The sequence below is a fragment of the Anastrepha ludens genome, chromosome 2, assembly GCF_028408465.1.
Source record: "Anastrepha ludens isolate Willacy chromosome 2, idAnaLude1.1, whole genome shotgun sequence".
In the NCBI taxonomy this organism is placed as follows: domain Eukaryota; kingdom Metazoa; phylum Arthropoda; class Insecta; order Diptera; family Tephritidae; genus Anastrepha; species Anastrepha ludens.
Genome location: NC_071498.1, coordinates 31,357,189 through 31,373,218, shown reverse-complemented (window position 1 = coordinate 31,373,218; position 16,030 = coordinate 31,357,189). Strand labels below are relative to the sequence as shown.

General features: G+C 33.9%; 1 protein-coding gene across 6 annotated transcripts in view; it reads left to right on the top strand.

Moving 5' to 3' along the window:
- Positions 1 to 3,589: 3,589 nt before the first annotated feature.
- Positions 3,590 to 16,030, top strand: part of LOC128867783 (calcium uptake protein 3, mitochondrial) — a 38,229-nt gene continuing 25,788 nt past the window's right edge. For 3 of the 6 annotated variants that reach the window (XM_054109295.1, XM_054109311.1, XM_054109279.1), the window contains exons 1-2: positions 3,591 to 3,838; positions 14,577 to 14,715. In XM_054109295.1, the coding sequence (XP_053965270.1) occupies positions 3,626 to 3,838; positions 14,577 to 14,715 (352 nt within the window). In that variant the 5' untranslated portion in view covers positions 3,591 to 3,625. Of the gene's footprint in view, positions 3,839 to 14,576; positions 14,716 to 16,030 lie in introns of all 6 variants that reach the window. The other 3 variants (XM_054109304.1, XM_054109289.1, XM_054109319.1) reach the window with 2 other exon arrangements.

Genomic DNA, 16,030 nt, shown 5'->3' with positions numbered 1-16,030 from the left:
TGACCTTTTGTTAGTGCCAGGTCCCGTATAAGGTCGCAAAGATCATCATTATTAATCAAATGAATTTCATCATCATCAGGATTGTAGTCAGAGTCTGCCATGTTGCTGAAAGACGAACTTTCTTCTTGTGTTGCATCATCGACTCTGTATTCTGTAGCTGATGTTGGTATTGGACAACTGACTGGATCATGTGGAATTGGTTTTGAAACCGAGGGAATATCTGGATACTTCACAGATGAACGAGTCTTGTATGAGAAACCTGTGACATTTGTCAAACAGAAATAACAGTCAGTGATGTGGTTGCTTGACTCACACCATATCATAGGCACTCCAAATGCCAGATGGTTGTTATTTTTAGCCTTCCTTATCCAACCCCGTAAGTTGCATGCACATGTCAAACAAATGAACTGTGGTGCCCATAACTTGCCGCTGTCAACCTTTGAATCAAAGTATAGTTCATAAGCTTTTCTCAGAAATGGTGTAAATGTCTTTCGGTGTATTTTGTCTATGAGATAGCCGCACACATAACAAAACAAGTCTGGTGAATTGATGCAGCCTCTAGACGCCATTGTTTTCACTGAAAAAAAATAGCAAATATGTTATTAACTTAGTAAACTATACTCTATTTTCTTATTCATTCGTAACAATAAGGGATTAAAAACTGTATGTTTATGTTAATATCTTAAAAACCTGACGTGATAGAGAAAAACGGTTTTCAGATTTGTAATCAGCATGAAAAACTGCTTTAGAAAATGTAATCATCAAACAAGATATTTTTGGGCTGTTATTCAGTGTTATTTACAAATCAAATACAGGCAATTTAACCCAGAGGAGGACGTTTTTAAAGGAAATTGCACTGGAGCTAATAAAGCCACATATTTCTAATCGGCAGGTCATAAAAACTTTACCTCGTGATTTAAAAAATACTATGGATCGCATTGTACCAGCAAAAGAACCTGAAAGCCAACACCTACAACCTGGCTTTTGCGAGCTTTGCCTCAGGAGTAAAAACAGACGTTCGAAAAAAGGCTGCACTTTATGTGGAAAATTACTTTGCACGGAACACGTTAAGTATATGTGCCCATCTTGCTTCGAAAGCAACGTAAATGTCAATAAATAAATGTCGTAATTTTTGTCTTTTATTTATTTATTTTGTTACAAGGAGTTTTTTTTTGTTAATATACTAAAGTATGGATGTAAAATTTTTGGTTATGTCTTGACTGAATGAATTTATATAATTTTACAGTGTGAATTTCTTAAATAAACACATAATTGCAAAAAAATGACTTGGTATTATAACTATGTTAAAAATGAAATGTTTAAAAATCGTAATCCATTAAAAAGTTACATTCTTACATGAAGTGAGCAAAATGCTCATGCGCGAGAATCCGTGCTATCTTACGAGGCGCGTGTTCTCGAGGGTTAAGAAAATTATTTTTCTAATAGTGGTCGCCCCTCGACAGGCTACAATTCCGTTTGTACTGATTTTTTTTATTTTTTATTTATTTATTTTTTATATATTTTTTTGTATGGAGACTGATGCACCATAATGTGATATGTGCATGCAAGACGCTATTGATTTGTACTATAAATTTTCGAAATTATGTTCTGGTTGCCCTTCTGACTTTTGTTTGCTATTTTTGCACAGCAAATCAACAATTTTGCCAATGATTACAATCAGTGATCACTTTTATATTCATTCAATTTGCTGATACATACATACACATACGTTCATGCATGAATTTCTTTTGGTTTTCTATTGCCCTTTATGGCCCGTTTCTAGCACATTGGCCCTTTTTTCATTAGCATCTATGCTGCCAACGATCACTCGCCAATAACACAATTTTTCGCAATATTTATGCATTTCAACCTGAAGCCATCTTCATGTCGGTCCCATATTAGCCACAGCATACATACATGTGAACATACACACATACATAAGAATATATATGCATATATATGTATATCTCTTATACATATCCACATGTTTTTTCTTCTCTTGGCAATCGAATAGTTATGTAAATATTGGCATTGCATTAGTTTGCATGGCGGGCCAACAGAAATCAGACAACTCCAACTCGTTTGTTACCTACCACATAAATTCTATTTTATCTACATATTTTCACTTTTATTTGGTGTTCATGATGAGGAAGTTCTGATTGCGTTTCGCACGTTCGGTGTTGTTCAAGTCCTTCGTTTTGGTGCGCTTCCAATCAGACATAGGAGTGAATTTATAGATTTAGGTACATATGTACACACATTCATTTATACGTGTAACTTTTGCTCTCCGGGTAATATTTGTGTCTCGGATCCGAATTTTTCCCAAATATGATGTTAGTAACCTTTGCAAGGAGTTGACTTCATTAAACATTTTAAAATTTATTATTATTATGATTATTATACATTTTAATTCATTTTATTTCAAACTTTTTTTTATTCGATTTTATTTTTTACTATTTTGGTCTTCTTTATATTTTTTTCGTTTCAATTTGGTTGAATTTAATTTTAATTTTTAATCTATTTTACTTACAAAAATTTAATTTTATTCAGTTTTATTTTATTTTTCATTTACACTTCTGAATTACTTTCACTTAATTTAATTACATTTTTTATTTTTATTTTTTCAGTTTTATTTTATTTAACTTCAAATTATTTATTTTTTATTTTAGTATTACTTAGTTTTGAGTTAATTTTGCTTTTTTACTTTAATTTTATTTTACTTTATTTTATTATATTTTAGTTACTATAATTTTATTTTATTTTATTTTGTTTTCATTTTTTTAGTTTTATTTTTTTTCATTTTCTTTTTTTAATTACTTTCAATTCATTTCATTTCATTTTTGATTTTATTCAGTTTTATGATATTTTATTTTATTTCAAATTATTTATTTTTTATTTCAATATTTCTTTATACTTTTACTTCATTTTATTATATTTTACTTACTATACTTTAATGTAACTTTATTTTGTTTTATTCATTTTTTTTCATTTTTTTTTCATTTACTTTTTTAATTACATACTTTCATTTAATTTAAACTAATTTTTTTTCACAGTTTTCCTTTATTTTGCTTCACATTACTTATTTTTTATTAATATTTTTTATTCATTTTTTTATTAATTAGTTATATATATAGTTCCTTTTGCTTTTTTAATTTAATTTTATTTTACTTTATTTTACTCTATTTTACTTACTATACTTTAATTTATTTTTGTTTTACTCAGTTTTATAAAATTTTATTTTATTTTTAATAAACTGTTTTTATTTATTTTTATTCAGTTTCATTTAATTTGTTTAAGTTTTATTTTATATTATTCCAATTTTTTTTATTTTCTTTAATGCTATTGCTTTTTTACTTCTACTTACTTTAACCCAATTTCATTTTATTTTGCTACCTTTCCTTTCATTTAGTTTAATTTATTCTTATCTAATTTTTTTGCTTTGCTTTATTGTACCAAGCATTTCGGTACTCCAATTTCATTTTATAACCACTTGATCTCTCCACACCATTCTCTACAAATTCCTACCTCATCACTTGGAAGTCCATGCTGGCAATACCTATACTGTCAACTTATTCACATTCTTCTTCGCTTTTACTTCTTTAGTAATTTGTTCGTCTTTTGAAGAATGGCTGCGTTTGGTAAATTTGCTATTCGGGCATTAAATTTAAACCAAAGTTTGCGACCTTTACAAAGAAATTTCCATAAATTTCAAAGCGCAAAAAATGTGCCAAAAAGTTATTCAAAATATTTAGTGTTTGTGGGAGGCGGTGTGACTGCGTTAATATGTGCCAATTATATGAAATCGGAACGAGTGGGAGCTTCTATTCGCATGCGAAAGGTGAGCCAATGTGCAAAAATATTGTAAAATACATTTCCACAACGACGTTAGTGCTTATCATCTGAACTAAAACGGAAACTAACACTTAGTGAAATATAAGACAAATTTTGGGGGAAAGTCGATGATGCCGATTTGGTTAAAAGACGCTCAGACGCGAAGGTGTGTCATTAACTTCTATTTTTGGCAAAATATTCACTTTTGCATTGTGTGCTTCTTCTTCGCACAGTGCCAGCTGTTTTTTGTTTTGATCTGATCGTGATTAAGACAAAAGCCCCGCCATGAAACAACAAGCTTCGGCAACAAGTTGGGGTTATTGCTCTTTTCTAATCACATTGTGGCTTATTTTGCCATAAATATATGTATGCATGCTTAAATATATGTAGATATGTATTGACAACAAGAATGATAGGGGCGAAAAAAGTTAACGGAAAGCCCTGAGCGCAAACTTTTCTGCTATGATTGTATTGGCAATATTTTGGGTATTTTGGTTATGAGTCATTTTTAAGTAAAGATTTTTGTCATGTCACAATTCCAACAACAAGCTTGTAGATTAAAGCATATATTGAATAATAATGATAGCATTTTTATACAGGGGCATAACGATACAGTCGCTTGGATTATCTACGACGACAAAAATGTTTGCAAAACTAACTAAACTAAATAATTAAGTACAATAATCCCCACTTAATGGAATGTTGAAAACCCCCAAATTTGTATTTGAGTAAACCAGTAAATTCTTTAATCAGCACTCCGTTTTATAGAAAAATCGCTCAATCAAAGAAATTACTTTTAAAAGTATTAAATAAAATGAAAAAAACTTATTTATTTACGCGCTTACTCACATTATTGAATATATGGCCGAGCTCTGTGCGTCTTGTTGTTGTTTTACGAATGTAGGGGCCTACGGTTTTATGCCGCCTCCGAACGGCAGATATGCCTTTTTATAAGTAATTTTTTCATGACAGAAATACGCTCGGAAGTTTGCCATTGCCTACCTGGGGGTTACGGATATAAAAAACCCCTTTCTATCGTTTGTTTTTTTATGCCCACAATGGAAATCGAACCAAAGACTTACCGAGAGGTAGTCACGCACAAAGCCATTCCGGCTATTATAATACGCAAACTTTATAATTTAATAAAAAATACCAAATTATATACAATGAAATCTAAAAGTCTTCTTCATCTTCTTGATTGGCGCAAGAGAAGGTCTTCCGCTGCTACCACAGCTGGTACTGCATCGAATACTTGCAGAGCCAGAGCGGTTGTATCCATTCGGACATAACCCAGCCAACGAAGCTGGTGGATCTTTATTCGCTGTATAATGTCCTAAATCTAAAAATGTCTATAAGCTCGAATTTTACATTAAATGGGCTATATAACTACATAGCCAAAGAAAAAATCTACAAATTCTGGTTAAAAATTTGAAAGTTTTAATGTAATTTTTACGAGATCGAGACTTGCATACAACAATCACTGGAGCCCACAGGACTTAAAAACAGCATTCACCGAGAATCGCTTACCACCTTCATGAATTCTCGCGCCCCGAAAGCCGTTATCGGAGTCCAACCGCCTTCAGCTGGCTCGTGAGACCCGCGTTACATTGGCACAATTACGATCGGAATATTTTCACAGGTTAAACTTCGACTTATCTAGAATTGACCCAAATATAGTCAATATAAGTCCGACATCTTAAGGTACTCCATATGACACTAACCAAATATTCATATGCCCGATTAAATCCACTAATCTGGCACGTTTTTCCCTTTGGCCCCACCCTGTTGAAGCAGTCTGTTTTCTGGACCTATCGTTACATGATATAGGCGACGACGACCGATGACTTAGTAAACTGCTACAACAACAACAACACGGCCGATGACTTCACTGCACTTTTCTTGGTTTTGCCAACTACTACAACAACAACAACAAATTGGCTGCTCCACTGATATCGCTTTGTATGAATGCGCCTTGCTATGGAATAAAAAATGTTATGACTACGAAATGAACAGATTTATTTACTGTCATTTTTCGATGAATCAATTATCCCTTAAAGATCAAGTTCACTAATAAATTTATATCCGTTTAGCCGTGAAATCGCTTTAGAAAACAATCGACAAAGTCAAGTTTACAAATTGTCTACACAAATCCCATTGTAATCACCAGAACTTAACGAATTCGTTCCGACCTGCAACAATGCAAAACATATTGAATCATTTTTGAATTCGTATGTATGCCACCCAGTGTGTAAATTATGACGGCGCTTAATCCACGACAACCCAATGTCAAAGTTGCCGGCTGAGAGACAGACAAACAATAGCACTCCCGCCAAGATCAGTCATAACAGAATTCCATAACCAACCAATAAAAAAAAGAAAAAATATTAATAATAATAACAATTACACAAAGCACCCACACAGTGTTAACAATAGCGTAACATGCATACATACATATACAATATATGATCTGCAACAGCCATTGCAACGATATCCCTCCCTAATATAACAACAAATCTTCAAACAAATTTGTATACTTGCAACAATGTACGGGTGCATACATACATACATTTGTACACATGTGTTTATCTATTTATTGTATGGCATTCTACTCAAATTTGAATGCAATTAAATTTTGAATGATTTACAATTGAAGACAAAGGTGGAGTCGAAATTGTTTGGCTGTCCTTCGCACAATGCATCAATGCGTCTTAACAAATCCTGTTTTGGCCAAGACACACCGTCTTTCTACCGTTTTTTCCGCTGTTGCCACCGACGATGATGCATACTCGTTACGTGAATTGATTGTTGTGGCTGCCACTGTCAATTGCCACCTACAAAACAACCAAAATCATAGCATAAATTGATTTCTGTTTTTAAATGAGTATGGGTATGGAGTTGTGTATGTGTGTAGGAATGTGAATTGCTGTTGAATGTCGTGTAAAGGATTATTCCAGACGATTATAAAGAATTATCAGCACTAGCAACCGCAAGTAGGTGGGCCAAAGCATCATCACAACTGCGCTTGAAGTGGTAATGAATGAAATGCTATTTTAGCATTTTCTTCTTCTTTCTCAATAGAAACATTTAAATTTTTTACATCAATAAATGTGAAGAGGCACCCTTTTGACTCCCACGAGACCTTCATGACCCAGCAGACATGTCACCAGGCAAGTGTACTGCGGTTGAGATATGTAACCAGCCCAAAGCCATGTATTCATCCATTGTGTGTGTTTTGTTTGTGTGTCTGTAGTTTGTGGTAAACGCTTGGGTGGCAGGCGCGGGCGCGACGACTTCTAAATAAGTTGTACTATTTCAGGTCAGATGATATAATAAGAGCATTACTATTTATTGTATATTGTGGGCTTAAAAGTTGCCAGACGCTAGCTGGCATTTTCGTGCGATGATTTATTACGATTCTCGATATGGGTTATCCAGGCAAGAGTACCTTATTACTTCAACCTTTGGTAAATGAAATTGAATGAATTTAATGGCAGATGTCCTTGCTAATAAGCGAATGGCGAATTTGATGAGAAGAGCCCAAAATCATTTATTATGTCAGAAAACATTTATGCTGTGCCAAAAATTTATAGTTCGCGATCGTTGAGTGGCATAGTGAAAGGTTGAAGCAACCTGCGCTATTAGTAGTGAACAGGGGGTAATATTTTAGTAGTGAACAAAGAATTATTCGCGATGGATCTAACAGAATCTGAAGATGCCCGTAAAAATATATAAATGATATTATAATGGACCTATTCATTATGTATTAAAAAGATGTCTTGAGTAGCTTCAAAACACATCTATGTATAAGATCGTGACTGGTGATGAATGAGACATCCATGAAGAAGGCATGCAAACTGTTCACTAGACAGGGCTAGTTTACTGGGGCGGCAGCCCTTGGTCGGGTAAAACCCGAGTAATTCCGGTAACGTAGAACCGGCTGTCATGAGAATGATATTGTAGCAGGTTAAACTCCTACTTATCCAGAATTGACCCCGACATACCAAACATATGTCCGGCATGTGTGGGCACCCCGCACGACACTAACCACCTTTTCACATGCCCTTTAAAACCCACTCATCTAACACCCCTCTCCCTCTGAACCCATCCTGTCGAAACAGCATGTTTCCTGGGCCTACCTTTATTTTGGCATAAGGAGGACTGCTATTTATATTTCTGAACTTAGGCACTTGTACTGTTGTCGGGTGTATTGTTGACGTTAACATTCGAAAGCTTAACATATTTTACCTCAAACGCACTCAGGACTTGTTGAAGTGTGAGCCATATTAGTGTTGTTTGCAGTGGCCATAAAAAATCATTTCGGCAAAAAAATAAAAATAAACCGTAAAGATTTTCGTTAAATTATTTTCGCAATTTTCGACGTATTAATAAGACAGAAACGAAGGAGATGTGTGAGTCATATCAGTATTGTTTACAGTGGCCTTAAAAATTCATCTCAGAAAAAAATGTAATTCAACATTTTTGTGCGACCATTTATTTACAATTTTCGACATGGGCAAGGAAACATTGATGAGCTAAAAGCTTTATATGGCATGCAAGCACCATCCTTTAGCACCGTAAAATTTGGTACAATGAATTTTCCCCATGTCCGCTCTTCACTCACCGACGAATTTTGATAAAGTCCTCCAAAATCAGTTGTGCCAAAAAGTATCGATACTGCACGTGAAATGATTGGGCAAGGTCGTCTTGTCACACACCGTAAGATTGAGGCTTTCATGGGCATCAGTATGGCGAGCAGCAATACAATTTTGCATGGTCACCTTGTGGTGTGTTGGCGTTGCATCCAATACAATTTAAAAAACGTCCAGGAAATGTGCTGGACAAAATTCTTCGAAAATTGGTTCAAATGAATGCAAAAGTGTATTCATCGTTATAGAAAATATTTTGAAGAGAAATAAACCCGTTTTCAACCACCGATGTTCATTTTTCCATTGTTGGGCCAGAAATATAAATAGCAACCCTCAAACAACCGTCAAAAATGAGTAATTCTCCACCACCCACACTTTGGTTTCCACAGCAGTTCTACGTTTTTCTACGTTACCGCAACGATCCCGGATTTATATCCAACCAGGGCTGACATTCCAGCAGGATTCCTCAAACATTTAGGGGGCATATTTATCCTTTTATAACACACTTCTATTCAAACGAGTGTGTATTCTACTACTCAAAACATCCAATGGATCATCTGCTGTAAATCCTTGTTTGATATCCAGTTGTGTTTTCTTGTTCTCGTACATAAAACGCAAACTACGCAGCCAACAATTTGCGCCTGCAGAGGAAGCCGTTTATGCCTTCCAAAACCTTGGTTTGCAGGTGCCTCAAAAATTTTATGAAAAATTATTCAAACGCACTCAAAAGTTTTTAGATCAGTTTCTAGAAATGAGAATATTTTGGAAAAAACACCAACAAATCATTTTCAGTGACAGGAGAACTTTTTTCTATTTTTCATTATTACGCTCACAATAAAATTAGTGGCCCTAGCAAGTGCATCATACGCTTCACAGTTGGGTTGTTATGATACATTTTCTGGTGTGAGAATATCATTTTGTATGTCATTATCGGATGTTTTGCTCATTGAAATGTGTATGTACTTGTATGTATGTACTTGAGAATGCATTTTATTTTACTCCATTTCTGTAGGTGCGCTATTGAATTCAAAATTTAGGAGCGTAAAATTCATTTCAGCCTTTTAATGGTTGTTACTGCCAAATTTATGCAGCTTATAAAAATTTATGAAAATGTAGTCTGCTGTTTTATTGCAGCCAATAACAATAATAATAACGACATTGATGTCAATGAAATTTGAATGATAAAATAACACATTTGTATGTGGGAAAATGGAGGGCAGGGAGAGCCTCAAATCACGCAAAAAGAAATCAATTATCATACACAAACAAAAAAGATTTCATTCAGCTGATTTGTAAATATTTGGCTATAAAGCTCTTAGAAGTTATCGCCGTTGTACCCTAACAGGAGGTTAAGTTAACAATATAACTGAAGTAAATCATGGCTTCAACCAAAATTACGCCTAGGAGAGAACGCCCATCGTAGAATAGGACTTGTCGAATTGCTTTCAACGAAGTCAATCGCCTATTACAATGAGGTTATGTAACCACCAAGAATTGTTTTCTAGGTTTACAGGCCCCAGCACTCGAAGTGTAACCAACTTCCGACCGCCCGCACAGCTGATGCACGGGCATCAGCTGTCTGTTAGTTGAATAAATGATAGTCCAGAGTATTTTTTACAAACGTGAAAAAAGAAAATCTGTAATGGATTTCAAACGTAATAGTGGGATTGCATTATATTTGGCTGGAAAATCAAAACCAGTGATTCTTCGCGAGCTCGAGCATCTTAAAGTAAATAAAGTTTTTGTTTATCGCACCATTACTCGTGACAATGATACTGGTAGCATCGCGAAACGTCATGGAGGTGGTCATCAAAAGACTGCAACGTCACGTAAAATGGTTGAAAAAGTGAAGAAGCAACTTGAGCGAAATCCGCGACGAAGTGCCAATTAAATGGCGAAGGATCTAAAAATATCTGACCGTAGCATCCGCCGCATACTGAAAAATGATCTCAAAGTCAAGCACTCATACGAAAATTTGAGTCATCGATTGGCCACCAAGACTCAGCACCCGCCACAGGTAATACTTTGGGCCGCTGTAACCGCAGATGGGCGCTCTCCAATCGTTTTCATCGAGCCTGGCGTCAAGATAAATGCGAAATATTATCGGGAAAGTATTCTGGAAGTTGCTTTGAAGCCGTGGGCAGACAAACATTTCGGTGGCAGAGTATGGACGTTTCAACAGGACTCGGCACCGTCTCACTAAGCTCGTGTTAACCAATAATACCTAAAAAACAACGTTCCGAATTTCATAACGTCCACACAATGGCTCTGAAATTCATTAGACGCGAATCCAGTGGATTATTCTCTTTGGGCCATTTCGGAGAGCAAGGTCCGAACTAAAAGATTCATCAGTTTCGAGGCGCTGAAAAAAGCCATTGTCCGCGAGTAGGCCAAAATACCTGCAAGTCACATTCGGGCAGCTTGTGATTCGCTTCTGGACCGTCTCAAGGCCATAGTGAAGGCAAAAGGTGGTCATATCGAACAAAAGTAAATTGATTTTTAATTTTGTATTCTTTTCACACATTTTTTACTTTGAATTGAATAAAAGTAGTTTTCCAAACTAAGTTTATGGTATTTTTAATTGGTTACATTTCGAGTGCCGAACCCAGTAATGTGCTGATGATTGTTCATGTTTTGTGTTTGTGCCGAAGGCTTACAGAGGCTTAGCTTCCCTGTATAGATGTACAAAGGATTTTAAAGACCCCTATACTGGGAAAGCACTTTTTAATACACAAATTCGCTCAAAATGTTTCGATTATTTGGTCCCAATTTTTAGTTGTTCTGCTAGAAGAATCGAGTGCAAAGAAAATGCATTTGTTTTGCTCTGCACTCTCTTCATTTTCTTGAATCCCTTCCATTTTATAGTGCACGTTGCAAATTTATAAGTCGTGCATCGCTGGGAAATAGAGGAGCTGTCCCGTCTTTGATAAAGCCTCCGGTAGCATTGATATCCCTGATCTTCTTGAGCAGATAGGTTTCTAAATCCCTCACAGAACCGTTCGTTTCCATTTTTCGTTTTATGGAACTACTTTTCCTTCGCTCCAACCTTAAGATTACCTAGCGAGTTTAATAATATTTCAAAGATATTAGATATTAATTTTTCCTCCCCAAAAGGCAGGAGCCCGTTGTAGATTATTTTTATTATTATGAAACTATTTTTGCTTCTTCACTAGAAGTCTCTTCTCACTAGCCGCTCTTAAATCGCAATCGTCCGCGCCATATTTACGTCATGCACGAAAAAGTCTATAGTCAGAATCATATTCTCGCGGACCTATCTGAATTTACAACTGTTCATTAACTTTCCAAAATGTGTGACGCTAAATGCATAAATAAAATCAGAGAAATTCACAATTAAGTGGAAATGGCCTAGCATTGTATCTTTTTCTAATTATGATGGCAAGTAAATACACTTTATTATTGCAATTTATGTTTGCACTTCGTTTGTTACTGGTTTATCAGCGTACCTTTGTGTCTGGACATATTCCCACTAAAAATACCCAACGGCGTCATCAAAATGTTGTTGACTTGTATTTTTTAACAAAAAATCACAATAATTTGTCAAACTTTTCTAAAAACAAATTCGTAAGAACGTTGTCAAATGGAATAATAATAATAATAATAATAAAATAATAATAAAAGAGAAGACACCAGTCATTGATAGCCTCGTAGCCGGAGATTGAAAATAATTTTGGTTATGGTTTTTGGCAGAACAAAAAAATATATAAATAAAATATATTTAAATAAAATATATTTAGATAAATAAAATATATAAAATATATTTAAATAAATAAAATATATATAAAAATATATTTGAAAAATACAAAAAAAAAATTTTAACCCAGACGCAGTTGAACAGTTAGTAGCAGTAGAGCAAAAACATCATGAGCAATGTCTTTTATTTTTGCTTTTAGTCCCTAATATGTCGAAACTTATAAAGAAAGATTGAAAATTTAGAGTAATTTATTGCCCATTGCCTGCCGAGGGAGGTCACCCCTCCTAATAGACCTGCTTCAGGCACGGAGGCTCGAACCTACGTACGCCCGAATGGTAGTCACGCACCAATCCATTCGGCTACGCGGCCGCCTTGATACTTCCTATTCAATATGCCTTGGTCGGCATCAAAAACTTCCAACAAAAATGTTTTTTTCTTTGAGGGAGAGAAATATTTTATTTTTCATCATAAAACCAGACATTTGAGGAGGTTTTTTCTTCAAACTTTTTAATGTAATTCTTACAATAAGTTATTAAAGTTTTTCTAATATATTAAAAATAAATGTCAGTGTACCTACAGCAGAAAAATCATGTAGATAAAATTAAATTATTTTTTTGTGTTTAAATTGTTGCTCTCACTGTATTTGAATATTTTTCCTTATTGTTGTTTTAATTTATTACTAGCCCTACAATACAGTGCTGAGTACTTTCGGCAAAAATTCTAACACATTTGCAATTATTTTATTAGTCTCTAATACATGCGCAGTATCAGAATGGCATTATCCTTTCCCCTTGTCGGTGTGAATTCTGTCTCTCTTTTACAAATAGCAATTTCATATAAGTGAAAACTATATCTACTGTACTTTAAACGGCAAGGCAACTCATTTGTTCCCTCGGCAGGTGATGGCAAACCTCCGAGTGTATTTCTGCCATGAAAAAGCTCCTCATAAAAATATCTGCCGTTCGGAGTCGGCTCCCTCCATTTGTGGAACAACATCAAGACGCACACCACAAAATGGGAGGAGGAGCTCGGCCAAACACCCAATTATATATATATATAACTCATTTGTATGCATATAACGTGCCTGTTCTGAAAAAATACTAGTGTGAAATTTTGCTGTGTTTGTTGTATGGTCGCCATAGCCGAATGAGTAGATCCCTGGCTAAAATTTAAAAATGCGTGAGTGAGATGTAAGAGTTTTCTAATGAATACAAAAAATATTAACTTTATATATTTCTAAATAAAACATTTTATGATAACGGAACAAAAACTCTTCATTGTCATCAGTGCTGATTACTTTTTAACGAAAATCAGTAGTGTGGCCCATCAGTGCTGACTACTTTCGGATAACCAAAATGAGAAGTATGATTATTAGTGCTGAGAAGTTTGTGATGATGGCAATGATAAGTTTAGTTGTCAGCACTTATTACATTGTAAGAATAAAAATGATTAGTTGTCTTGCCTTTAGACCATAGTAGATATATTTCTCAGTTATAAGAAAGGGGAAACTATCAGAATTTTCGCATGACTAAAAGGAAAATGTTTTGTTTAATGAGAATAGTGATGATGATAATATGAGTGCTTATATGACAGTCAGCTGTGTTGTAGGGTAGGATTTTTGGTTTTTAAAACCTTTGAAAATGTGGGCAGAAAACTGTAATTATGTGACCCAGGAGTTCATCAATAAAACCAGAAACACAATTTTCACTTAACTAAAATATAAAAAAATTAATTCTTAGGTTGCTTTTTTATAATACACTGCGTACTTTACTTTTTATTTTTAATTTTTTTTTTTTTGTTTGTTACTATCATTTTTGTGATGTAATTTTTTTTTTGTTATTTTTATTTATTATTTTTTTTTCGTTATTTTTTTTCTGTTATCTCAACTTACTTGCAATAAATTTAATACCCACATTAATGTTGCATTATTGTCTACAGAATTTAACATTTTAAAATTACCTTTTCTCTCTACTTTGCCCAACCCAACCGCACTTTCGTGCACAATCAGCAGCTCAGATATCAATCGCTCACATTTTTCATGTATTACAACATCTTCATACACTTTCTTTAGAATTCAGCGATCCTTTATTTTATTTTAAACAGATAAAATTTATCGCACTATTCCATTCCTTGCACATTCATCAATTCAACGCCGTTTTTCTGCATCTGTGGTTTTGTAAACATTTAAAAAACTGATTTAATACCAACTTAAATGTTTGCGCAAAGCTCGAAAGTATAGAATTACAAATTTCGCCAATCCATTAATCAACTCGAAAGCTGGTTGTCTGTAAATACATAACTGAATATTCACTTCCTACCCACTGTATAGAACTTACATTTACACTCCTTTTTTCTCTCAACTTTATTTTTACTTTCTTTCCGTACAGGCCGAAGACGAGAATTTGCTAAAGAAACTGACGTCACGTGAGCGGCGCTTCATCAAGTTCGCATCGGTCGAGTACCAAGGGCAATTGTATATGACGCCTCAGGATTTTCTGGACTCTGTGGTTGAGCAGGAGCCAAGACGTAAGTAAATTTTTATTTGGAATGCAAAATATTACCTTTTTTTATTCTACTTAACTTACTTACTACTTACTTAGACTTAACTTAACTTAAGAAACAAAGTAAAACATCCAGCATAGAGTTAAATGAGCATAATTTAATTGAATATTTTACGAAAGGCCAGGGAATGAATTTATGTTTAGTTTTGTTTAAGATAGATTTAATGTTAGTTGGAAATTCGTTGCTGAGGATTTTATATTTGACGAAAATTGAAAATTAAAGTAAGGAAGTATTGACGGAAAGTTCTGCCCAAAATGCTTCTGCTGGAATTGTAAATGATCCCAGGCGCCATTTCATTGGTACAAATTTGGTATTATTAAAAGTGAAAGCTAATTTATGAAATTCTTTTATTTAAGTATTTTTTATGGAAATCTTATTGCATTCTTTTTCGTATTTTTTCTGTGTTGTAATAAATCTGTTATGGTTGTTCAAATGTAAAAATAATTCTTTCTAACTAATAAAATACAACATAAAATATTAAAAAAATAATGTTTTATAACTTAAAATAATAAAAAAAAAATTTTTTTTGGGGAAAAATAATCCATTACTCTTTTTAATTATTTTTGGTTATATCCTATTTTTTCTTTCAACGGTTAAGAATCATGATTTCTTTATTTTTCTTTTTTTTTAATATAATCGGCTACTTATAATTAATATAAAAAGCAGAAACAAAGTTAATAAATCATTAAACAGATTCTTAAAAAAAATTTATTCAATCGGTAATCATTACAATTAATTACACAAGTCAACAACGTTTTGTTCTAGGAAAGTGTAGGGTCATTTTCGAAGTAATTTTTTGCGTAGAATTCGAATCCGGGGTTTAAATTGCTCTATCACGTCAGGATATTGAGATATCCTAACCTAAAAGTGCCAAAAACGCTGTTTTTGCCCATTTTTGAGGTTATGTAGCTACGCAGATTTTGCTCTTCATAAAAAAGTAAACATAGTATTGTATTTTAAAGTATAAGTCTTCCTCTTTTAAATGCCGTTGAGTTTGCTTAAATATCTTTATTTTTCACTGAGATATCGCATTTTGAAGTTTCCATGTTATTTAACAGCTTCAGATGAGATTAATGATCTGTAATTTATTCTTATAGCGCTGTTTCACTCCGTCGGTTTAATAAAAGATTTTGATTACAGCAAAAACTTTATGTCACAAGTTTTATGCTAATTCCTCGAGTTTCGAAACTTTTCTTCCACCATTTTGCATTTTCAAATCCGACCTCAAAAGCCCTTACGAAAAAATTGTAACATAAGCCAATGCATTTTTTTTTTTTAA